The following is a 25686-nucleotide window of genomic DNA, read 5'->3' on the forward strand; positions in this document are numbered from 1 at the left end:
ACTAAGGTCAGACTGGAGTCCAGAAGCGCGGGAAATAGCAGAGTCAGTAAATCCATCAATCAGTGATATTTGTGGAATGGTTACTCAGTGCAGAGCACTGGACTAAGCGTTTGAGAGAGAACAATGCAACAGAGTTAGTAGATACATTCCCCGCCCACAAGGAGTTTTACATCTAGAGGGGAAGACAGACATTAAAATAAGTAAATAAATAAATTATGGCTATGAACAGGACTGTGAGGCTGAGGGTGAGGTGAAGACCTGCGGGGAAACTCCAGGCCCTACCAGGAGACAAAACACGTGTCCTATGAGCTGCACAAAGGCAGCCACCTCTTGCCAGCTGGTAGTCACTTTGGAAAGGCAGGTGACCCTCTTCTCCATTGCTAATTTTGATGTCTCAAAAGACCCATCTCCAGACTTCAAGCAATAGCAGTGCACGTGGCTATTTGAGATCCACCTACACTTGGAAGATAAATTGGAGAAGCCCCTAGTCTTGCTAGTAGAACAGAACTTAGTCACATCTCCTCCAAGATGCCTCCCTGGATTAAGTGCTCCTTTCCCCTACTCTCTCTCACTTCTGTATTGCCTGTGCAATTAGATCTGTATCCTTCAAGCACTTGATATTCACTCTACCCTCAGCCCCACAACACATATGTACTTAACTCTAATTTATTTATATCAATGTTTGGCTCCCCTTTGAAACCGCAAGCTCCTAGAGAGCAGGTAATGGGTCTGCCTACTTTATTGCATTGCACTCTCCCAGGTCATCATCAATCGTATTTATTGAGCGCTTACTATGTGCAGAGCACTGTACTAAGTCCTTAGTACAGTGCTCTGCACACAGTAAGCACCCAAGATATACCATTGATTTACCATATATACCATATGTATATATGTTTGTACATATTTATTACTGTATTTATTTATTTATTTTACTTGTACATATCTATTCTATTTATTTTATTTTGTTAGTATGTTTGGTTTTGTTCTCTGTCTCCCCCTTTTAGACTGTGAGCCCACTGTTGGGTAGGGACTGTCTCTATATGTTGCCAGCTTGTACTTCCCAAGCGCTTAGTACAGTGCTCTGCACACAGTAAGCGCTCAATAAATACGATTGATTGATTGATTTGTAGATTGATAAGAACAGACAACAGCTGAGGAGGTGGGAAAAGTGAAGTGAGGTTTCTGCTTTTTATTTTCCTTTCAGTTTCTCTTACCTCTCATTGTCTTTATCTCTTGCTTTCTCTCCCTATCTTTTGTCTTCTCTCTCACACACCCTATTTTCCCTTTTTCTCCTAATCTGCTCTATCTCAATAATAATAATAATGATGGCATTTGTTAATCACTTGCACATGTGAAGCACTGTTCTAAGCGCTGGGGGGATACAGGGTAAACAGGTTGTCCCAAATGGGGCTCACTGTCTTAATTCCCATTTTAAAGATGAGGTAAATGAGGCACAGAGAATTAATTAATGGCATTTATTAAGCACTTACTATGTGCAAAGCACTGTTCTAAGCACTGGCACTGTTCTAAGCACTGAAGTTAAGTTGAAGAGAAGTTAAATGACTTGCCCAAAGCCACACAGCTGACAAGTGGCAGAGCTGGGATTAGAACTCATGATCTGTGGCTCCCAAGCCCACGCTCCTTCCACTGAGCCACGCTGCTTCTCTTCAATATTGCTCTTCAATAACCCTATTCCTTTCTCCTCCCTTTCTTTTACGTGTTTCCTATTTTCATCTTTGTCTCTTGGTCCTTGATTTTACCAACTACAGCATCCTGATTCAATCTCATCTTCAGTAATGTTTTCTTTAAACTTGAAGGATAATTTGTGTAAATGCATGAGCATATTCATGTTTTTTTTAGTCTGTAGGAAATAGCCTCCAATGATTGGTCTGTTAATCCTGAAGAACTTTGAGAAGCAAATTTCCAAGTCAGATTTGGGAAGTAATGAGTTTTTTTTACTTTGAGGAGCTGGCTGAGAGGAGCGTATGCAAGTAGGAAAAGTAGATGAGGCATGTTAAAAATCAATCAATCAATGGTGTTTATTGAGCACTTACTGTACTAAGCACTTAGGAAAGTACAGTACGACAGGGTTGGTTAGACACAGTCCCTGACCACAATGAGCTTACCACCAAGACAGGGAGACAGATATTAATATTCAGAGTAAGACAAAATTAACTTGCCTTCCAGTACTTTTGTGAAGAATTTGTTTTGAGTCTCTCAGGTGGAAAATTGATATTTAAATCAAAGGCTCCAAAGTGAGATTTAAGTAGTGCTTCCCTTAATTGACTTTCCAGTCTTTTGTGATTTTCAAGCAGCCTACTAGCATTAGTTTAGTGACATTTCTTTTTTTTCCTATGAAAATTCGCATTAATTTGCTTGCCAGTTTTGATAGGATGGAGGGGAACTGTCGTAAAGCTTAAATCAAATAGTCCATGTTGATTACCTTTGCTTTTGTTTTGAGTGTTCTCAAATGTAATCCCTGTGAACACACGGAAATAGTCTGCCCTTCTAATTAGAAACCTGAAGCCCAAAATAGTAGTAATATGTTGACATAAGTATGGGCCTGAAATAAAAGCTTTAAGTTAAAAGCTATGGCATTCTTTATTCTGTTGAAGGATGCAATTCTCTAGTTGCATGTTTGGAGAGAAATGAAGGTTCTTAATTCAGTAGAGGTGAAGGTGGAGGGCCCTGTCCTTTCTATCCGGTTAAACAAAGTAATAAATTATCCGGCATGAAAATAATCTCTTTCCCCAATTGTTGCTCTTTCATTATTAACATATTGACCCGGTACCTTTTAAATGTTTGTTTAAAGTGTGGGTGACCAACTACCTAATCTCCATCCGTAGCCAAAGGCCCATACATTTCTAGCAGTAGTAGTGATAGTATTAAGCACTTACTGTATTCTGTATTTTATTTTATTTTATTTTGTTAGTATGTTTGGTTTTGTTCTCTGTCTCCCCCTTTTAGACTGTGAGCCCACTGTTGGGTAGGGACTGTCTCTATATGTTGCCAACTTGTACTTCCCAAGCGCTTAGTACAGTGCTCTGCACACAGTAAGCGCTCAATAAATACGATTGATGATGATGATGATGAACATTGTAATAAGGGATGGAAAGGCATACACAGGTGAGAATTCGACACGGTTCTTGTCTCTCGGAGGGTTCTTGATCTAAAAATAAAATAGGGAAGAGAGAACTGGCCATAGATACCTAAGGAGAAATGAAACAAAACGCTAAGGCAACATGAAGACAAGGATCAGTCTTGGAGGAGCAGCGAGGCTCAGTGGAAAGAGTCCACTGAGCTTGGGAGTCAGAGGTCATGGGTTCTAATTTCGGCTCTGCCAGTTGTCAGCTGTGTGACCTTGAACAAAGTCACTTCACTTCTCTGTGCCTCAGTGACCTCATCTCTAAAATGGGGATTAAGACTCTGAGCCCCAAGTGGGACAACCTGATTAGCTTGTATGTTCCCCCAGCACTCAAAACAGTGCTTGGCACATAGTAAGAGCTTAACAAATACCGTAATTATTATTAACTTCTCTGTGCCCCAGTTACCTCATCTGTAAAATGGGGATTATGACTGCGAGCCCCACGTGGGACAGCCTGATTAGCTTGTATCTCCCCCAGTGCTTAGAACAGTGCTTGGCACATAGTAAGCACTTAACAAATACCATCATTATTATTAGAAGCAGTAGGGCGCTGTGGCAGGGGGAGCAGAATTTCAAGCACCTTGTGTCTCAGAGTCCACAGTCACAGCCGCAACCACAGAGAGCGCTTCAGCAGTGGCCACCATAGTCTTCCCAAGATTTTGCAGAGGCGGCCCCAGGCTGCAGCTGCTTTGCTTTTTCCTGCCCGGGTGGCATAGGGAAGATCGGGAAGGATGTTCCTCGGTGATGCAAACCCCGGCTCTGCCGCTTGTCAGCTGTGTGACTTTGGGCAAGTCATTTCACTTCTCTGTACCTCAGTTCCCTCCTCTGTAAAATGGGGACTAAGACCGTGAGCCCCCCGTGGGACAACCTGATCACCTTGTAACCTCCCCAGCGCTTAGAACAGTGCTTTGCACATAGTAAACGCTTAATAAATGCCATTATTATTATTATTATTATTATTATTATTATTATTATTATTATTATGCAGAGGGCAGCCTATGTGGAGGACATGATGGTCCAGTGGAGGACAGCGAGGGGCCCTGGGAGCCGTGATGCCAGAGAACTCACATGGTCAAGCGATTGAGCAGTTGGGGCACAGTCAGCAGTGGCTCACATCCATGAGAAGCAGCATGGCTCAGTGGAAAGAGCCCGGGCTTTGGTGTCAGAGGTCATGGGTTCAAATCCCAGCTCCACCAACTGTCAGCTGTGTGACGTTGGGCAAGTCACTTAACTGCTCTGGGCCTCAGTTACCTCATCTGTAAAATAGGGATTGACTGTGAGCCCCCCGTGGGACAACCTGATCACCTTGTAACCTTCCCAGCGCTTAGAACGGTGCTTTGCACATAGTAAGTGCTTAATAAATGCCATCATCATCATCATTTGGAGGATTTGTTCGACACTCTCATAGGCTTCCAGGTATTGGTGGTCGTTTGCCCACATCATGCAAGATAGTCGGGGGTCAGCAGGCTGCATCCCCAGGAACCCTAGATGGCTATCCCTCTCCCTCCCGCCCGTGCAGTATGGCCTAGTGGATAGAGCATGGTCCTGAGAGTCAGAAGGTCATGGGTTCTAATCCCAGCTCCACCACTTATCTGCTTTGTGATCTTTGACAAGTCACTCAACTTCTCTGTGCCTCAGTTACCTCATTTAATAATAATAATAATGGCATTTATTAAGCACTCACTATGTGCAAAGCACTGTTCTAAGCACGGGGGAGGTTACAAGGTGATCAGGTTGTCCCACGGGGGGGGCTCACAGTCTTAATCCCCATTTTACAGATGAGGTAACTGAGGCACAGAGAAGTGAAGTGAATCGCCCAAAGTCACATAGCTGACAAGTGTTGGAGCCGGGATTTGAACCCATGACCTCTGACTCCAAAGCCCGTGCTCTTTCCACCGAGCCATGGGGATTGAGACTGTGAACCCCACATGAGACAGAGACTGTGTCTAACCTGATTACCTTGTATCTGCCCTAACGCTTAGAAACAGTGCTTGGCATGTAGTAAGCGCTTAACAAAATACCAGGCCTGAAGGGAGGCGGCTGGAGGTTTCCCCTGCAGTGATCATTTTTTACCCTTAAAAAATACCTTTGCCATTAGGGTACTCTGTGAGTTTGGCAGTAAAGAGAATCTCCACTTCGAACGCTTCCTCACCAAGAGCTTGTGAAGTGGAGCGAGTGATTTTTTGCTTGCCCATGACCCCTAACGTAATTCTAATATGGATTTGGGGTCAGGGGGAGCCTTCCTTAAATGAAGACTTGAACTCCTATGAAAACATATTAATGTTCAGACGATTTCCTAATTACATACCCAATTGCAAATAGCAGCTCTTTGGAAGCAATTAAATCCCATTATGTAAATATGTTTTGGAGGACTTTTTACAATGGCTATTCTTTGATCTGTTGAGGTGAATAGTAAGGGATGATTGGCTTGTGGTCAGCTGCACAATCCTACCCTGCAAATTTTCATTCATGAAAGTTTCCCAAACCTGTTTTTGACCCAGAAGACCACAATATCTCTGAAGGAGCCTTTTCAGACTTACTCGTCAGTAGGCACTAAGGACTCATAAAGCTCCAAGACCACTTGGCTGCTGCCTGCGTGTGGCAAAGCCCTTAGAATATTTTTCTTGAGAAGAGAGCGCATGCAGGTTAAAACCTGTCTCTGCATTTTCAGAAATGTTATCTTTGTCTGAAAGCAGAAAGGTGCTCAACAGTCAGAAGCAAACCAACTCAGAAGTTTCTAATCTAAAAGTGCAGTGAAAATAACAGAAACAATAAATATCAAAGCTTCCATTTTGTCCTCATGGAGAGGTTTGTGGGATTTTATGACTTCCAAAGGATGAACTCCTTTGGTCCCTCAGGTTGTTAAATTTTTACAGGTAGAGTATAACCCCTTGACAGAGTTTATTAAAATAACTTTGATGGGTCAGGAGATAATTGGGATGTATCATGATGTCAAGTTTTTGTAAATTCAATCATATTTATTGAGTGCCTACTGTGTGCAGAGCACTGTACTAAGTGCTTGGGAAGTACAAGTCGGCAACATATAGAGATGGTCCTTACCCAACAATGGGCTCACAGTCTAGAATAACGGGCTCACAGTCTAGAAGTGTTTAATAAGGAGTGTTTGGTGGATTTCTGATAAGTGGTTTTCTAAAAAGAAAGTGTGACAAGTATAGGAATATGAACAGAGGGATGTAAACGTGGAATTTCCTACCACTAGAAGTTGTAAAGACAGAAAACATTAGCAGGTAAAAGAAAGGAGTGAATAAGTCCATGAATGAGAAGTGCCTGTGTTAGAAGAGAAAAGGGGGATGTTGGAGGAAATTGGGGCTGTGAGAAGTAGAGCTTTATTTGTGCCAGAGCGTGCCCTGGCTCCTGTGGAATTTGCAGTTCACCGCCTGGAGTGTCTGGGCTTAGCAGTGCTATATGCCATAATGTTAAAAAATATCTAACATTCATAACGTGTACTAGATAGCTACTCTTTCAAATAAACTTGCTTTGCATATCCACAGTATTACTGGTACAGACAGGCATTCAAAGTACTAACCAATTTAAAATGTACAGTTATATGTTTGAACTCTAACCCTTCTTTCATTAACAACTAAACCCTGATGAGACTCCAGAGGGGTTTAGATTGATTCAAGAAAAGTAATGTTGATAATAACAATACTAATAATACTGTGTTTTTTAAATGCTTAGTGTGTGCCAAGCACTGTACTAAGCACTGGAACAGATACAAGATAATCAGGTTGGACACAGTTCCTGTTCCACATATGGCTCCCAGTTTCTCCAGGAAAGAAAACAGATATTCAGCCCCCACTTTACAGGTACGAAAGCAGCAGCACAGAGAAGTTAAATTCATTCATTATTTATTCAATCGTATTTATTGAGCGCTTACTGTGTGCAGAGCACTTTACTAAGAACTTGGGAAGTGCAGGTCGACAACATATAGAGACGGTCCCTACCCAACAGTGGGCTCACAGTCTAGAAGTGATTCATCCGCCATCACCCGGCAGGTAAGAGGTGGAGCTGAGTTTAGAACTGAGGTCTTCCGTCTCCCAATATATTCTTTCCACTTGGCCATCGATCATTCTCAGTCTCTTTTGCGGGCTCCTCCTGCCCCTCCCAACCCCTTACTGTAGGGGTTCCTCAAGGGTCAGTTCTTGGTCCCCTTCTGTTCTCTGTCTACAGTCCCTCCCTTGGTGAACTCGTTCGCTCCCACGGCTTCAACTATCATCTGTACGCTGATGACACCCAAATCTACATCTCTGCCCCTGCTCTCTCTCCCTCCCTCCAGGCTCTCATCTCCTCCTGCCTTCAGGACATCTACATCTGGATGTCTGTCTGCCATCTAAAACTCAACATGTCCAAGACTGAGCTCTTTATCTTCCCTCCCAAACCCTGCCCTCTCCCTGACTTTCCCATCACTGTAGACGGCACTACCGTCCTTCCCATCTCACAAGCCCGCAACCTTGGTGTCATCCTCGACTCGGCTCTCTCGTTCACCCCTCACATCCAATCCGTCACCAAAACCTGCCGGTCTCACCTCTGCAACATTGCCAAGATTCGCCCTTTCCTCTCCATCCATACCGCTACCCTGCTTGTTCAATCTCTCATCCTATCCTGACTGGATTACTGCATCAGCCTCCTCTCCCATCTCCCATCCTCCTGTCTCTCCCCACTTCAATCCATACTTCATGCCCCTGCCCGGATCGTCTTTGTGCAGAAACGCTCTGGACATGTTACTCTCCTCCTCAAAAATCTCCAGTGGCTACCAATCAACCTATGCATCAGGCAAAAACTCCTCACCCTTAGCTTCAAGGCTGTCCATCACCTCGCCCCCTCCTACCTCACCTTCCTTCTCTCCTTCTCCAGCCCAGCCCGCACCCTCCGCTCCTCTGCCGTTAATCTCCTCACCGTGCCTCGTTCTTGCCTGTCCTACCATCAACCCCCAGCCCACGTCATCCCCCTGGCCTGGAATGCCCTCCCTTTGCACATCCACCAAGCTAGCTCTCTTCCTCAAAGCCCTACTGAGAGCTCACCTCCTCCAGGAGGCCTTCCCAGACTAAGCCCCCCCTTTCTCTCCCTCTCCTCCCCCTCCCCATCCCCCTGCCTTACCTCCTTCCCCTCCCCACAGCACCTGTATGTATGTATATATGTTTGTACATACTTCTCTATTTATTTCTTTATTTTATTTGTACAAATTTATTCTATTTTATTTTGTTTAATATGTTTTATTTTGTTGTCTGTCTCCCCCTTCTAGACTGTGAGCCCGCTGTTGGGTAGGGACCGTCTCTGTATGTTGCCAACTTGTACTTCCCAAGAGCTTAGTAAAGTGCTCTACACACAGTAAGCGCTCAATAAATACGATTGAATGAACAAGATGAAACTTAGGAATGTAATAGGGAAAGTTAGGAATGTCAAGGAGAGAGTTTGAAATATAATAACAATAATAATTTTGGTATTTGTTAAGCGCTTACTATGTGTAAAGCACAGTTCTAAGCGCTGGGGAGGATGCAAGGTGATCGGGTTGTCTCATATGGGGCTCACAATCTTAATCCCCATTTCACAGGTGAGGTAACTGAGGCCCAGAGAAGTTGAGTGGCTTGCCCAAAGTCACACAGCTGACAAGCGGCAGAGCCGGGATTTGAACCCATGATCTCTGACTCCCAAGCCCAGGCTCTTTCCACTGAGCCACACTGCTTCTCTGTAAATATAGGGGAGAGTTAGGATTGTCGGATGGTTCATCACTAACCATGTGGCTGAGTGTCTAGAGAGGCAGCATGTCTCAGTGGAAAGAGCACGGGCTTCGAAGTCAGAGGTCATGGGTTCAAATTCCGGCTCCACCACTCGTCAGCTGTGTGACTTGGGGCAAGTCACTTAACTTCTCTGGGCCTCTGTTACCTCATCTGCAAAATGGGGGTTAAGACAGTGAGCCCCACATGGGACAACCTGATCACCTTGTAAATTTCCCAACGCTTAGAACAGTGCTCTGCACATAGTAAGCGCTTAATAAATGCCATTATTATTATTATTATTATTATTATTATTGTGTTATATTATCCTGTGCAAAGACAGAGTCCTGGAGTGGATGATAATAATTGTGGTCATTTGTTAAGTGCTTACTATGTGCCCTTTATCACGCACTGGAGTAGATACGATACAATCAGATCAGATAGTCTCTGCCTGACATGGGGTTGACAGTCTAAGGGAAAGGAAGATCAGATATTGAATCCCCATTTTTCTGATGAGGAAACTGAGGCAAAGAGAAGACTAGAAGCAGCAGTATGGCCTAGTAGAAAGAGCATGGGCCTGAGGGGCAGAGGACCTGGGTTGTAGTCCTGGTTCTGTCAGATGCTTGCTGTGTACTTTGGGCAAGTCAGTTAACTTCTCTGTGCTTCAGTTTTCCTGTTCTGCCTTCGACTTAGGCTCAGAGCCCCATGCAGGACAGGGACTATGTCCAATCTGATTCCGTTCTAGCTATCCCAGTGCTTACAACAGTGCTTGACACATAGTAAGCGCTTAACAATATCTATTCTATTTATTTTATTTTGTTAATATGGTTTTTTTTTTGTTGTTCTCTGTCTCCCCCTTTTAGACTGTGAGCCCACTGTTGGGTAGGGACTGTCTCTATATGTTGCCAATTTGTACTTCCCAAGCGCTTAGTACAGTGCTCTGCACATAGTAAGCGCTCAATAAATACGATTGATGATGATGATGATAACAAAAGTCAAGTGACTCACCCAAGGTCCCACAGCAGACAAGGGGTGGAACCGGAATTGGAATCCAGGTCTTCTGACTCTCTTGTGCTCTTTCCCCTAGGCTAAGCTGCTTCTCTGATTTTTTCTTTTTCCCAGGACCTACAGTCCAAAATTCACCACTTTAGCCCCTCAAGGTGTGAATAACAGTTATAATAATGATTATAAAATTAATAATGCTTGGATAGCACTAGGTAACCACCAGTGCTTAGAACAGTGCTTTGCATATAGTAAGCGCTTAGCAAATGCCATTATTATTATTATTCTTGCAGCCCTCTATTGGAGGGAGTCTAAAGGGAAGGTCCCTCTAATCTACAAGCTCTTTGTGGGCAGTGAACATGTCTATCAACTCTCTGGAACTGAACTCTCCCAAATTAATTCAATCGTATTTATTGAGCGCTAACTGTGTGCAGAGCACTGTACCAAGTGCTTACCAAATGCTTAGTACAGTACTCTGCACACAATAAGCACATAATAAATATCATCGGTCAATGGATCGATTGAGTGCCTTGCGCTCATCGAGAAGATCCACTTGGGAACATATTCCTCCGTTTCGCTCCACCCTCTCTTCTGAGACTGCCAGGTAGACCGATTATTGGGAGTCTCAGCACCGGGTTTTATGACACACACAATTGTCCAAAAAACCTGGACTTAAAAGAGCACCAATTCATTCCAAACAGGGCACTCAAAAACGGCCACGAAGAATGACTTCTGGTCACCCGTAAAGCCGTGATGGATCGGGGTTGGCGACCTGGATCCGAAAGCCTTCGTGCCCAATTAGAAATTCGCCCGGCCTCACCAGTTCCTCCGATAAAGGAGTATTTGAAAGAAGAGGTCTGGGATTGAAAGTGGGCTAGAAAGATAACAACTGTTCGGAGGCCCACGCTCCAGCCGGGAGAAAGGCAGAGGTTTGGCCGGTGCCGCTTCAGCTGCATTGAAGAGGACTTAGCCCAGATGGATTGTGCACTACAAAATGTAACACATAATTCAAGCTGTCAGCTCGATCAGACCGTTTCTAGGAAGCAACCCGGATAAAGAGAAGGACCCGTTGTTTGCTAACCCCTGATCCAGAGCCTGCTGCAGATTGTCATACATTCTGTTTTTCTTTATGTCAGGGTCCTTCCGTCCCCTCCTTTTATTATTCTGTTCCCTTTTCGGCCGGACCACCCACAGCTAGCAGCACAATGGGAGATGAGGTATCCCCTAAAATATAGGTTTTTGTAAGACTTTCAGTTAAAAGAAAACAGCGCTTTGACAGCGTGCGTGTTTGTCCTCTCTGCTGTTGTTTTTGTGCCTTAAACAAAATCCCCAAATTTAAACTTCGATGTCAGCAATTATCCAGGAGTCCAAGCCCTCCTTTTTCCAGAGATGGCAAACACCCTTGCCCCTGAAAAAGCCTTGAGGATATTTTCCCACTGCTTCCTGCAGTTTGCAGAGAACATCTGTGAGTTTAGAGTAAGGAAATGAACCCAGTTCCCTGCACTGGGGAAGGCAGGCTTTCCGAACGATTTGCTGCCCGAATTTTTAAGGGCCGGTTGCCTGACCGCAAGGAAGCTTAGTGAAATTCTTCTGTGAACCCCTTAACAAAGCAGGCGGGCTGGAATCACATTCTGAATGGCCATTTACACCTCTGTAAAAGGGTAAGCGGGACTCTATTGTGAGAATGTTTGAATCTTAATTTGCATCATTATGGAGGTGTAGCTATCCCCCAAATCCCTGTTGGCTCCTTGTTTCGTTTCTATACCTGTAGGTGGTCACTGGAGATTTTTCTCCTACTGGTTGTGGTAAAAGGAGCTACTGAGTTGTTTCACGGTGACCCGAAAACTAGAGGTCTGACTATAAATTTGGGTCTCTGAGGGTAATTAATCGTCCATGGTGTTTTAAAGGCAACCATTTAAAATGGTTATTGCTTCTGGAAGTGTGGCCTGTACTTTAAGTAGACAAGGACAGTGTGGTTGGTATCAGTTCAGCTCTAAGGAATTCCCAAAGTGCTCGAGAGATTATATTTTGGGTTTGGGGTAATAAATTGGTACTTAAAAAATTATGAAGGTATCAGTCCCTTGGGGATAAAATGCAGATCCTGGGTTTGTAGTCCTTTGGTAAACAACGCTACTTTTAATTGTACTTTCATCTATAGGCTTATGTTCTTATTTGATCAAGGGAAACCTTTTCTGTTTGAAAATAAATCCCAAAAAAGAGAGCAATTAAATGTATTTCCTCCATTAAATATCTCTATCACCTGAGCCACTGGACTGTGATTGTTATAAATAATATGTATACATATAAATTAACATATATATGTATATAATATATATACTCCCACATTTAATAGTTGAGATTGACACTCAAGAACCTTCAGTATGTTAGTACCAGAGCCTAACATAGCCTAATACTTTCTCTTTTAGAGCACCACTGTGAAAAGTAATTTAAAAAGACAAAATCTATCATAAATCAAATAGTTTTAAACATTTAAATAATGATTAGAGTGGCTTCTAGGGTGGCTGATAATTATAAGTGTTCTGAAAATTCTTTAAATAACCCAGTGAGCTTCGTATGTATGGGAAGGTGCATGTGTTTCTTTGCACATAGAATTTCGGAAATGTATTGAACATTTGATTTCTGTACGGAGAAAGAGAGATAAGTGTTTTATTCCTAGTCTGATACACTTCATCCTTCTCACCCAATTCATTGGCTGAAGACAGTGTTTGTGTATGTAGAACTTGATGTTTGTGAAATGGTGCATAGTACTCTCTAAAGTTTGTAAAACATGCAAATGCAAAAATTTAACCTGGAATTAATCATTTCCTGAACATAAAATTATTAAATGGGCGGTTTGCTCCTTAGAGTGCACTGGACACAGGTTTATTGTTTTCTGTCTTGTGAACCCAGGGACAGAATAAGTGAGGAATAAGATGGAATAAAGCAAATCAATTTACCTGTTCTGTGGAGTTGTTGCTGGAAGGCTCTCAGGCTTGGAGGAAGACTGCAATCTTGGACCTTTAGGTAGGGAGGGTAAGGGAAATGCTCCCCAAAGGAGATCTATTGCAAATGCCTGAAACTTTAAATGATCCTTGGTCAAAGGAAGCTGTTTCCAGGGGAAGTTTAGTGAGTTGTTTCATGAGAGAAAGCCAAGAAAAAATTGAGTGTGAAAGTGGAATCTTGTGAATCAAGAAAACTGGGTTCAGCGATCAGGAGCCCTAGAGACCAACTGTTTCACCCGGTACCTCTGTGGCCAAAAGCAGTGCCGAGGGAAGCCTTTGGAAGTCCTGATTTGCGCACCCAGGTGCCTGATTTATGTGGAAATCTTGAGGATGGAAGAGATCCTTGCTCTGCAGGGGCTTGGGGAGAGAGCATAGTCAGCTGTCATGTTGGTCAATCAATAAATAGTATTAGTTTAGAATAATAAATAAATAGCTTAGAGTACTTACTCTAAGCAGAACTGCAGAAGAAGTGAAAGAAAGACCCATCCCCTGGCTTTCAGTGAGCTAATTGTCCCTCTTCTTTATGGTCTATATGGAAAATTCTATTCATCCCGGAGAATTTAAGAAAATTGTTCCATTTTCCCTAGGCTTAAGTTGTTGTTCTGCACTCTTTAACCTCTTGCATTTTCAAACGTTGTTCAGAGAATGACTTAGAACATTTGGAGCATTAATATCCTTTGGTTCTATTTTAAAACACTTTTCTATGTGTTCCTTTACAAGTAAAATCCCCTTCCAAGTAAGACTGATTTTTCCTTCACCCAGAGTGTAAGAGAGCAATTGTTTATTGTCCCCGAATCTGAATAACCACAACAGTAAAAGTGTTCTGGAAAGCTGGTTCTTCTAGGAACATAAAAACCAGAGGCAAGCATGTAAAATCTGAAACCATTCCTATTTTTCAACAGGAGTTACTACAGAATTTTGATGCTTCATTATTGAGCAAATGAAAAACTTGTGGCTACCCAGAATCCAAAGTGTACAAAGAAATGACACTCACAGAAATGTGAGAAAGTGGTGAGCTAGTTAAAGAAGAGTTTGATTTTCTGAAGCGTTGAAACTGTGTTGGTTTTGCCGAAAAGTAGATCTCAGTTTGGCTGAGTACAAGAAGACGATAGCACCTTTTGTGTTGTTCTTGTGCAAAGTGTTATTTCTAGAATACTCATTCCCCTTACTCCTTCTGTTCCTGCCTCTGAGAATCTGCTTCAGTTCTAGGACTGTCAAGAGGTTTCTCTTTTCTTGAAAAAAAAAAAACAAAAAAACAATTCCCAAGTCTCTTATTGTGAGTGAAAAGACTGTGTGATAAAGATTCAAATCAGGCTTTTTTTACATTTCGCCTAAAGTAGGAGTAATAGTATTTATTAAGCACTTAGAGTTTGCAGAGCACTGTACTGAGTGATGGGAGAGAATACACAGGTACCATAGAGTGTCCCTTTAGTGAACTTGGATAAATTCATTAAATAGTATCACTTTTGCTTCTTGTCTTTCTGCAGGGTGTGTTTATCATTCCGAGGTTTTTCGCACTTGCTGCAGTTCATAGAAGACCAGGTGGAACAAGCTAACACTAAGCATGTGGAACTCTATCAAGCTGCAGCCCTTAACACCGAAAAACTGAACAGGCTAATTAAGTAAGTGCCAAGTCGATTTCTACCTAGTTTGGATTGGTTATTAAAGAAGAATCTAGAAAGGAGAAGCAACGTGGCCTCGTGGAAAGAGTACAAGCCTGGGAATCAGAAGACCTGGGTCAATAACAATAATAACTATTATTATTATTATGGTACTTAAGTGCATATTATGTACCAAGTACTCTTCGAGGCACTGGAGTAGATACAGGTTAATCAGATTGGACCCAGTCCCTGTCCCACGTTGGGCTCACACTCTTAATCCCTATTTTTTACAGATGCACAGAGGCACAGGTAACTGAGGCACAGAGAAGTTAAGTGACTTGCCCAAGGTCACACAGTAGACAAGTGGTGGAGCTGGAATTAAAACCCATGACTTCTGATGCCCAGGCCCGTACTCTATCCACTACACATGCTGGTTCTCGAATACAGGTTCCAATACCAGCTCCGCCACTTATCTACCGTGTGACCTTGAACAAGTCACTTAACTTCTCCGTGCCTCAGTCACCGCATCTGTAAAATGAGGCTTTAGGCTGTGAGCCCTATGTGGGACAGGGGCTGTGTCCAACCCGATTATCTTGTATCTGTCCCAGCGCTTAGTTCAGTGCTTGACACATAGTAAGCACTTAACAAGTACCATAATTATTGTGGTTAATTATTATTATTATATAATAAGCGCTTCCCTTCAAAGCCCTACTGAGAGCTCACCTCCTCCAGGAGGCCTTCCCACACTGAGCCCCCTCCTTACCTCCTTCCCCTCCTCACAGCACCTGTATATATGTTTGTACGTATTTATTACTCTATTTTACTTGTACATATTTATTTTATTTTGTTAATATGTTTTGTTTTGTTGTCTGTCTCCCCCCTTCTAGACTGTGAGCCCACTGTTGGGTAGGGACCGTCCCTATATGTTGCCAACTGGGACTTCCCAAGCGCTTAGTACAGTGCTCTGCACACAGTAAGCGCTCAGTAAACACGATTGAATGAATGAATCCACTCTGCCATGCTGCTTACTTGTACATATCTATTCTATTACTTGTACATATCTATTCTATTTATTTTATTTTGTTATTATGTTATGTTTTGTTGTCTGTCTCCCCCTTCGAGACTGTGAGCCCGCTGTTGGGTAGGGACCATCTCTAGATGTTGCCGACTTGGACTTCCCAAGCGCTTAGTACAGTGCTCTGCACACAGTAAGTGCTCAATAAATACGATTGATTGATTGATTGATTAACAAATGCCATAAAACTTTCCTTTTTCATCCAGTGCTTAGAACAGTGCCTTGCACAGAGTAAGCGCTTAACAAATGCCATTATTATTATTATCTCCCCTCTTGTGATATGTTTAGGGTTTTTATAGTGGTCTTTCTCCTCAGACTCATCCAGTGGCTTGATCCTAGTTAAAAAGTTGATGTAGATGAGAAGGGGAATTTGGAAGATGCAGATAGCCTTAGGGTTAGGTCCCACAAACTCTTCCTTCCCCCACACCTAACCCCACCACTCCCCTTCCTTCCTCTTTCTGCCCTCTTTCCTTGGCACCCTTCACCAACCCTCTTCTTTATCTAGGAAAAGATTCTGGTTGGCCTCATTAGTAGCCTCACACAATTTCTGTGAAGGTCGCAGAAAACTCCCTGTAAACTCACTGTTGAAACCAGAGCTAGGTATCGTTTATTAGTTACCTGATCATTGCTTGGGTCATTACCATGTGAAGACCATCAGTGGCCAGTGTATTGAGGACTGATTTCCAGTTGAGTTCACTGAGTTTACAGAACAGGCACAGCTTCAGTGCTTGGCAGCCTTTTGGCCATTTGTCCAAGGAGACATGCAGCCAATTCCAAGTTATTCTGGCTATAGGGAGAGGAGGCAGATTATCCAAGACAATGGATAGATTGGTAGAATACGCAAAGAAGGCATTAAGTCATAGATGGTACATTTCACAGATGAAGATCGTTCAACTCAATTCCCCTTTCCAGTCTGTCCCCAACCCCATTCAGATTAGAGGAAGTCTCCCTGTCATGGTTTAGTCATGGTTTGACTAAAGAAATGAAGAGAATCGTTCTTTTGCATCCAAAGTTACTGTTCCCTGTGCTTAATACAGCCTCCTCCTGAGTCTGTGGATTTGGCAGTTGGCACCAATTTCATGTAAGGGGTAGAAGACCTAGAATAAAACTCACTTCGCCTTTCATTGTTAGGAAAGTGATGTAATAGAGGGCTGTGAATTGTCAATTAATTTGAACATGGAAAGAGATTGTCTAAAAATGGCTCGAGCACAATTTCAGGCATTGAGGAGTTAAAAAAAAAGGTGACTTTTCTTGCCAGATTAATAAAATGGTTTTCAACCCTGTTTTATTTTATGTCTTTGTCAAGAGACATTGTAGTTGCTGCCTTTTTATGTCCAGATTATATTATAGATATTATTCAATAAACCATGAAGAACTCGAATAGATTCTATAAGATGTCGGTCTGGGCTTAAATAAACATTTCATGCAGCACCTGTTTTATTTTATAGCCTTTGTAATCAAACTGGCATTTTGAAAGAAGAAGACCTTGAAGCATGTGGTACAGTTGTCCTTCACCAGTTTCAGACATTGTTGGAGTGCATATCAGCTAAACGCCTCTTACCTGAACACGATCTTATTGACAGAAGGAGCACCATGGATGAGAAACCAGTCAGGTACTACAGAAGTTAACAAAACATTAAACTGATTAACATTAACAGATTAACTGATGAGCATTTTGATTCCATCGTCAGGCTGTATTTCAGAGCAATTTGTGGATAATCATGTTCTCAAAACTGTAGATTCAGGTAAAGACAGATCAAAAGCATGCGGAAAATTAGGGGCTCCCTTCATTTTTCCACATTTACTGGGGGTTTATGTTTTTCTAATTTAGGATGCTCAGTTCTGATTCGGCTTTCCATTACTATTTTCACTGTCTCAACATATTTTTATTAAGAAGTTATATACAATTTATAGTGCGCCCCCCAATTCCTCATTTTTAATGTTTAAAGTTTGACTCCTATTGATATCATTATTGATGATTTAATTATTTCAATACTATTTCAATTGAAATAGTATTTGAGTGTCAGGTAGGGACAGAGCACTGAAGAGGTCTCCTACCATGTCCGGGGCTCTGTATTAGGTGCTCAGTGTATGTGTATATATAAGTGTGTGTGTGTGAGAGAGAGAGAGAGAGGAAGAAAAAGAGAAAGAAAGAAAGAAAAGAAAAAGAAGGTAAATGCAGGATCCATAGCTCTGGCCACATTCTGTGCACAAAAAAAGGGTGTGTGGGTATGTCCTTCTGTTGTCAGGTTTGATTATAATAATGATGGCATTTGTTAAGCACTTACTATGTGCAAAGTACTGTTCTAATCACTGGGGAGGATACAAGGTGAGCAGGTTGTCCCACGTGGGGCTCACAGTCTTAATCCCCATTTTACATATGAGGTAACTGTGGCACAGAGAAGTTAAGTGACTTGCCCAAAGTCACACAGCTGACAAGCGGCTGAGCTGGGATTTGAACCCATGACCTCTGACTCCCAAGCCCGGGCTGTTTCCACTGAGCCATGCTGCTTCTCTACCACCTGTCTGTTTGTGCTCTGGCCCCTTTGTCTCATATCCTAATAATAGCCTTACGAACCATACAGAGCTTTTGTTCAGAAGAGCAGTTCCTTTCTTGTTTGCCGTAGGCCATGATGGTCTGTCCTCGATAATTGATTCCCTATTTTCAGTTCTTCAGTAGAGAATCAGTGTGGCCTAATGGGAAGAGCACAGTCCTGGGAGTCAGAAGGAACTGGATTCTGATCCCAGCTCTGCCACTTGTCTGCTGTGGAACCTTGGGCAAGTCACTGAATTTCTCTGTGCCTCAGTCACCACATCTGTAAAATGGGAATTAAAGCTGTGAGCCCCATGTGGGACGAGGGACTGTGTCCAACCTGATTATCATGTATCTATCTCAGTGCTTGGCACATGGTAAGCGATAACAAATACCATTTTAAAAAATTATGATAGGGCATTGGCTGAGACCAGAGGAAACCTTTTGAGGACATAGTTTTTTAGAATAGTAAAACCAAATTATGTCCTCAGAAGGTTTCTTCTGCTCCCTGCTTTCGCTTTCTGGTTTTCAGCCTATTATGCAGTTATTGTCTGAGGATTCTGTTGTCACTCATTCTCCTCTTATGTCCCACTCAGCATAACTGTGTTGAGGTGAGGATAACATCAATGCTAAGAGGGTGACTTCATTCCAGATAATCTCTATGCTGATGACACCCAAATCCATATCTCCTCCCCTGTTCTCTCTCTTCCTCCAGGCTCTCATCTCCTCCTGTCTTCAGGACATCTCTACTTAGATATCCTCCCGCCACCTAAAACTCAACATGTCCAAGACAAAGCTCCTACTCTTCCCTCCCAATCCCTGTTGTCTCCCGAACTCTCCCGTCACTGTGGATGGCACAGCCATCCTTCCCGTCTCACAAGCCGCAACCGTGGTGTCATCCTTGACTCCACTCTCTCATTCACCCCACATATCCAATCAGTCACCAAATCCTGCCGGTCTCACCTTCACAACATCCAAACCGCTACCGCGTTAGTGCAATCACTCATCCTGTCCCAACTGGCTTACTGCATTAGCCTCCTTTCTGACCTCCCAACCTCCTGCCTCTCCCCAATTCAGTCCATACCTCACTCTGCTGCCCAGATTATCTTTCTACAGAAATGCTCTGGGCGGGCCACTCCCCTCCTCAAAAATCTCCAGTGGTTCCCTATCCACCTCCATATCAAACAGAAACTCCTCACTGTTGTTTTCAAAGCTCTCCATCACCTTGCCCCTTCTTACCTCATTTCCCTTCTCCCCTTCTACATCCCAGCCCACACACTCCACTCCTCTGGTGCTAACCTTCTCACTGTGCCTCGATCTTGCCTGTCCCGCAATCGAACCCTGGCCCACATCCTACCTCTGGCCTGGAATGCTCTCGCTCCTCAGATCCACCAATCACTCTTCCCTCCCTTCAAAACCCTTCTGAAGGCTCACCTCATCCAAGAGGCCTTCCCAGACTAAGCTCCTCTTTTCCTCAGCTCCCTCACCCTTCCACCTCACCCCAACTCTCTCCCTTTTGTCTTCCCCCCTCTACCTGCCCCGCAGCACTTATGTATATATCTATAATTCTATTTATTTATATTAATACCCGTCTACTTGTTTTGATGTGTGTCTTCCCTCTTCTAATAATAATAATAATGATGGCATTTATTAAGCGCTTACTATGTGCAAAGCACTGTTCTAAGCGCTGGGGAGGTTACAAGGTGATGAGGTTGTCCCACGGGGGGCTCACAGTCTTAATCCCCATTTTACAGATGAGGGAACTGAGGCACAGAGAAGTGAAGTGGCTTGCCCAAAGTCACACAGCTGATAAGTGGTGGAGCCGGGTTTTGAACTCCTGACCTCTGACTCCAAAGCCCATGCTCTTTCCACTGAGCCACGCTGCTTCCCTTCTAGAATGTAAGCCCTGTGTGGGCAGGGATTGTCTCTATTGCTGAATTGTACTTTCCAAGTGCTTACTACAGTTCTGTGCACACAGTAAGTGCTCAATAAATTCCATTTAATGAATGAATGAATGAATGAATTCATTGTGATTCTGACTTGCAATTTGATTGATTGATTCATTCATTCAATCATATTTATTGACCACTTACTGTGTGCAGAGCATTGTACTAAGCACTTGGAAGAGTACAGTTCAACAAAAAAACAGACACATCCCCTGCTCACAACGAGCTTACAGTCTAGAGGGGGAGACAGACATTAATATAAATAAATTACCAATTTGTACATAAATGTTATGTGAAGGAGGAAGAACAAAGGCAGCAAGTCAGGACGATGCAGGAGGGAGTCGGAGAATAATAATGATGGTATTTGTTAAGCGCTTACTATGTTCTAAGTGCTGGGGTAGATACAAGGTAATCAAGTCGTCCCACGTAGGGCTCACAGTCTTAATCCCCATTTTACAGATGAGGCAACCGAGGCACAGAGAAGTTAACTGACTTGCCCAAAGTCACACAGCTGACAAGTGGCAGAGCCGGGATTGGAACCCATGACCTCTGACTCCCAAGCCCGTGCTCTTTCCACTAAGCCACGCTGGAAAGGGGGGCTTAGCGAAAGCCTCTTGGAGGAGATGTGCCTTCAATTAGGCTTTGAATGTGGGGGGGAGTCATTGTCAGATTTGAGGATGATGTGTATAGCTTGTAAATGACCCTGATGGATTTGCTCAAGAAATTCAAAGCATAATATCAAATTAACTAAGTGAGGGGTTGTAATATGGTTACTGCTATTTGCAGAAGGCCGCAAATAGAAGTTGGATCAGCATGGTAGGAGTTTCATTCATTCACCTAATCGTATTTTTTGAGCTCTTACTATGTGCAGAACACTACAATGCTCTTGGGATCACTTGGGAGAGTACAATTCAACAATAAACAGACACATTCCCTACCCACAGTGAGCTTATAGTCTGGAGGGTGAGACAAAGAGTTTGGATGGGGAGAAAGGGGTGGATTCTAGAGAGGCCTTGTTGAAGTTTATCCTGCTGACTATAGTAATGGCTTTTCAACTTCAGTAGAGAATTTGCCCATTTATTTGTCACTATATCTTAAAGCATATTATAGCACATCATCTCCTTCTAAGCACCTTTGTGCAACTTTGAATTCCCTTCTCCGTGAGCATCATCTTCTTCAGGTTCTTGTTCTTGGTTTCATGAAAATCAATGTAAAACTTTTACTCTCAAATTTTGAGCTGATAGAGAGAAATCTCAACTTTTTCATCTGTTTGACACTTGCAGGATGCATCCGATTGTCCTCATAGGATAGTAGTTCTTCTCAATGAAATGCAGTAAACTCATTGATGTCTGCATCCATTTCTAAATTAAGTTGCTTCTCGAGTTCAACATCTTCTTTGGTTTCTTTTCATCTTCTTTGCCTTGAAAATCTGACACAAATTTAGGCAGAGCTTTCTTCAAAATCCATTCATTCACTATGGATGTTTACTCTTGGCCCAGTATGGAACAGGGAAGGACATGATTTTCATACCCATAACATTCAGCTGGACCAGTGGGTTTTTTGCATGGAACAAGGTACAAGTTTTAGCCCTGGAGTATTTTGTATATATATCATGGGGTGTTTGGATCCTGGATTAAAGTAGCAAATAATCTGTCTCATTCAATCCACAGATTTGGTCTGTGACCAAATCCTGTCAGTTCTATCTTTACCTCTCTAGAATCAGCCCCTCCTCTCCATCAAAACTCCTAGTACGCTGATCCAAGCACTGATCACATCCCATTTTGACTGTTGCATCAACAATACAAGTACGAGTTAAAGCACTTAACAAGTATCATAATTATTAGAACTATTACTATTAAGGTAGAGAACTTGAACTGACATGAGGTTACACCTCATGGGCCACACAGGTTGTGAGAGTTTAGGCCTCAGGGTGACCAGTCTGTGGCTTGGCTCTCTGCATAGGATTTTTGATCTGCTCAGAAGTCTGCTCCCCAGGGAACTGAGAACCACTTCTCCTCTCTCAATTGGTCCCTAATTTTGACCCCTGCAGCAGAATGGCAAATCCTTAGATGGTTTGGTCTCTATTCTCACTTCTAGACTGTAAGCTCACTGTGGCACAGAATGTGTCTGTTACATTGTTATACTGTAGTCTCCCAAGTGCTTAGTACAGTGCTCTACAGCCAGTAAACGCTCAAGAAAAACGATTGATTGACTATTCAGGCTGCCCAGCTAAGCCGGTTGGTTTTTTGACTCAGAGTGGTCCACTGATAATAATAATAATGATGGTATTTGTTAAGCACTTACTAAGTGCAAAGCACTGTTCTAAGCACTGGGAGATTACAAGGTGATCAGGTTGTCCCACGTGGGGCTCACAATCTTAATCCCCATTTTACAGATGAGGGAACTGAGGCACAGGGAAGTGAAGTGACTTGCCCAAAGTCACACAGCTGACAAGCGGCAGGGTCAGGATTAGAACCCATGACCTCTGACTCCCAAGCCCGTGTTCTTTCCACTGAGCCACACTGCCACTCTGTACACTTGAGCATTTGGGGGGCTATCCAAGAGGCGTGTAGCTGCTCAACCCCTCCAGCCCCACCTCTGTCGCTGAGTCTAAACCACCTTCTTCACCCCCAGATGGGATTCCTAATAATAATAATAATTATGGTACTTGTTAAGTGCTTCCTGTGTTCCCGGCACTGTTTTAAACTCTGGGGTAGATACAAATTAATCAGGTTGAACCAAGTCCCCGTCCCACGTGGGGCTCACACTCTTCATCCCCATTTTAAAGATGAGGGAACCGAGACGGAGAGAAGTGAAGTGACTTGCCCAAGGTCACAAAGCAGACAAGTGGTGGAGCCGGGATTAGAACCAAGTTCCTTCTGGCTCCCAGGCCCGTGCTCTATAATTATAATAATAATAATAATAATAATAATAATAATAATAATAATGGTATTTATTAAGCGCTTACTATGGGCAAAGCACTGTTCTTAGCTCTAGCTTAGCTTAGCTCTTATCTCTATCCGTTAACTTCCTAGCCAACCCTGGTAAAGACCAACGGGGGCAACTGAAGGGTTGGTCGGTGTGGAGGGGCCTTCTTCCTCCTGAGGTAAAGCCTGGTGAAAGAGAGTTTCCATTGTTCTTTATTTCTTCACCAAGAGTGGGTGTCTAGGAGGAAAACTATCACACAGTTCCTGCAAGTGTTCTTTGGTGACCCTGTCAGAGACAGAACACTGGACTAATAATAATAGCTATGGTATATTCATTCAATCGTATTTATTGAGCGCTTACTGTGTGCAGAGCACTGTACTAAGCACTTGGGAAGTACAAGTTGGCAACATATAGAGACAGTCCCTACGCAACAGCGGGCTCACAGTCTAGCACTTACTGTGTGCAGAGCACTGTACTAAGCACTTGGGAAGTACAAGTTGGCAACCTATAGAGACGGTCCCTACCCAACAGCGGGCTCACAGTCTAGAAGGGGGAGACAGACAACAAAACAAAACATCAATCAATCAATCAATCGTATTTATTGAGCGCTTACTGTGTGCAGAGCACTGTACTAAGCGCTTGGGAAGTACAAGTTGGCAACATATAGAGACAGTCCCTACCCAACAGTGGGCTCACAGTCTAAAAGGGGGAGACAGAGAACAAAACCAAACATACTAACAAAATAAAATAAATAGAATAGATATGTACAAGTAAAATAAATAAATAAATAGAGTAATAAATATGTACAAACATATATACAGGTGCTGTGGGGAAGGGAAGGAGGTAAGATGGGAGGGATGGAGAGGGGGAGAGGAAGGAAGGGGCTCAGTGTGGGAAGGCCTCCTGGAGGAGGTAAGCTCTCAGTAGGGCCTTGAAGGAAGCATGTGGGCAGGTGTCAAGTCGTCAGAACAAATGGAATTAAGCACCGGGGTGGGTACAAGCAAATTGGGTTGGACACAGTCCCTGTCCCACGTGCCTCACAGTCTCAATCACCATTTTACAAATGAGGTACCCAAGGCCCAGAGAAGTGAAGTGACTTGCTTAGGGTCTCACAGCAGATACGTGGCCAAGTCAGGATTAGAACCCAAGCCCTTCTGACTCCCAAGCCTGGGTTCTATCCAGTGTTCATTGATTTGACCCAGTAATGGCGTGTCTCGTGTTCTTGTGTTCGATGGTCAGTCTGTCGACAAGCATTTTTTGAGCGGGAGGAGCTGGATGGGAAATTCTTCCTTGATAAATGGGTTGGGAAGATAATGAAATGGATTGCAAGCCTCTTTGGCCAATCCAATTCCAGCTTTGTCAAAATCATTTTAGAAATACTGACACACTGTTGGTCGTAAACTACAGTTTCCTATGTGACAGTGAAAGTGCATATTCATTTATACTTCTATTCGCAATCATATATTATATGATTCATTGCGCTTTACCCTCAACTTGGGCTGCCAGATAAGATTGCTGGCACTGGGGTAAGATATATCTAAATTGAATGGATTTAAAGTTGTTCTAATTCTAAAACATTCATAATATGGCCTCTAACTATTAATCTGCAGTTCCATCTAACCTCTCCTAAGAAATGAGCCTTATTTATTATTAGTGAAGATCTATAAATTCCCCATCTCCGATCTTCAGAAACTCTCTTTTGTAGAACTGTTGTACAAAGCCCGCCTGAATGTTCGGGAATAGCAGCCGTTTTTCACAGTTGATTCATTCCTAATGAATTTCTGCTATCTAGCACACAGTGCTTGCTTGCATACTTAAAAAAAATAACAATTGTTAGTGGTTCTCCGGGTGCACGTAGACGGGGCCAGCCAGACAAATCCTTTTGCAACAGGCCTGAGATCTTTTCAGGAGGCCATGACTCTGGAAGGGACCTTGAGGGAGACCATGTGGCCTAATGGGTAGAGCACGGACCTGGAAGTAAGAAGGTAATGGGCTCTGATCCCGGCTCCGTCACTTGCCTGCTCTGTGACCTTGGGCAACGCGCTTCACTTCTCTGTGCCTTAGTTGCCTCATCTGTAAAATGGGGATTGAGACTGAGCACCCCATGTGGGACACAGACTGTGTCCAACCTGATTCGCTTGAATCCACCCCAGTTCTTAGTACAGTGCCTGGCACAGAGCGAGCGCTGAACAAATGCCATATTATTATTATCATTATTATTATAGTAAGCACTTAATAAATACCACAATGATTATTATTAATGATAATTGTGGTGTTTAATGTGGTATTAATATACTACATAATTAATATTATAATGTTAATAGTAGTAAGCCCTTGAAGATCTGAGCCTCCCAGAACAGGTGGCTGTCTGTTCCTCTGATTTCAAGGGATGGAGGCTCCACAACCTCTCCTGGGGTGCCATTGCCTAGAATGAAGTGTACAGGAAATGCTGTCAATCAATCAATCAATCAATTGTATTTAACAATCACTTACTGTGTACAGAGTAATAGTAATAATAATGATGGCATTTGTTAAGTGCTTACCATGTGTGAAGCACTGTTCTGAGCACTGGGGGTGGGGGGAAATACAAGGTGATCAGATTGTCCCACGTGGGGCTCACAGTCTTAATCCCCATTTGACAGATGAGGTAACTGAGGCTCAGAGAAGTTAAGTGACTTGCCCAAAGTCACACAGCTGACAAGTGACAGAGCCTGGATTA

General features: G+C 43.1%; 1 protein-coding gene across 5 annotated transcripts in view; it reads left to right on the plus strand.

Moving 5' to 3' along the window:
* Positions 1 to 25686, plus strand: part of KIZ (kizuna centrosomal protein) — a 174640-nt gene that overhangs the window by 68638 nt on the left and 80316 nt on the right. For all 5 annotated transcript variants that reach the window (XR_005449437.1, XM_038743257.1, XM_038743261.1 and 2 more), the window contains 2 exons: positions 14372 to 14506; positions 17009 to 17173. Coding sequence is in view for 4 of the 5 variants with exons in the window: in XM_038743257.1 (XP_038599185.1) it covers positions 14372 to 14506; positions 17009 to 17173 (300 nt within the window). In the remaining variant the exon portion in view is untranslated. The remainder of the gene's footprint in view (positions 1 to 14371; positions 14507 to 17008; positions 17174 to 25686) is intronic.

The sequence above is a fragment of the Tachyglossus aculeatus genome, chromosome 1, assembly GCF_015852505.1.
Source record: "Tachyglossus aculeatus isolate mTacAcu1 chromosome 1, mTacAcu1.pri, whole genome shotgun sequence".
Lineage (NCBI taxonomy): Eukaryota > Metazoa > Chordata > Mammalia > Monotremata > Tachyglossidae > Tachyglossus > Tachyglossus aculeatus.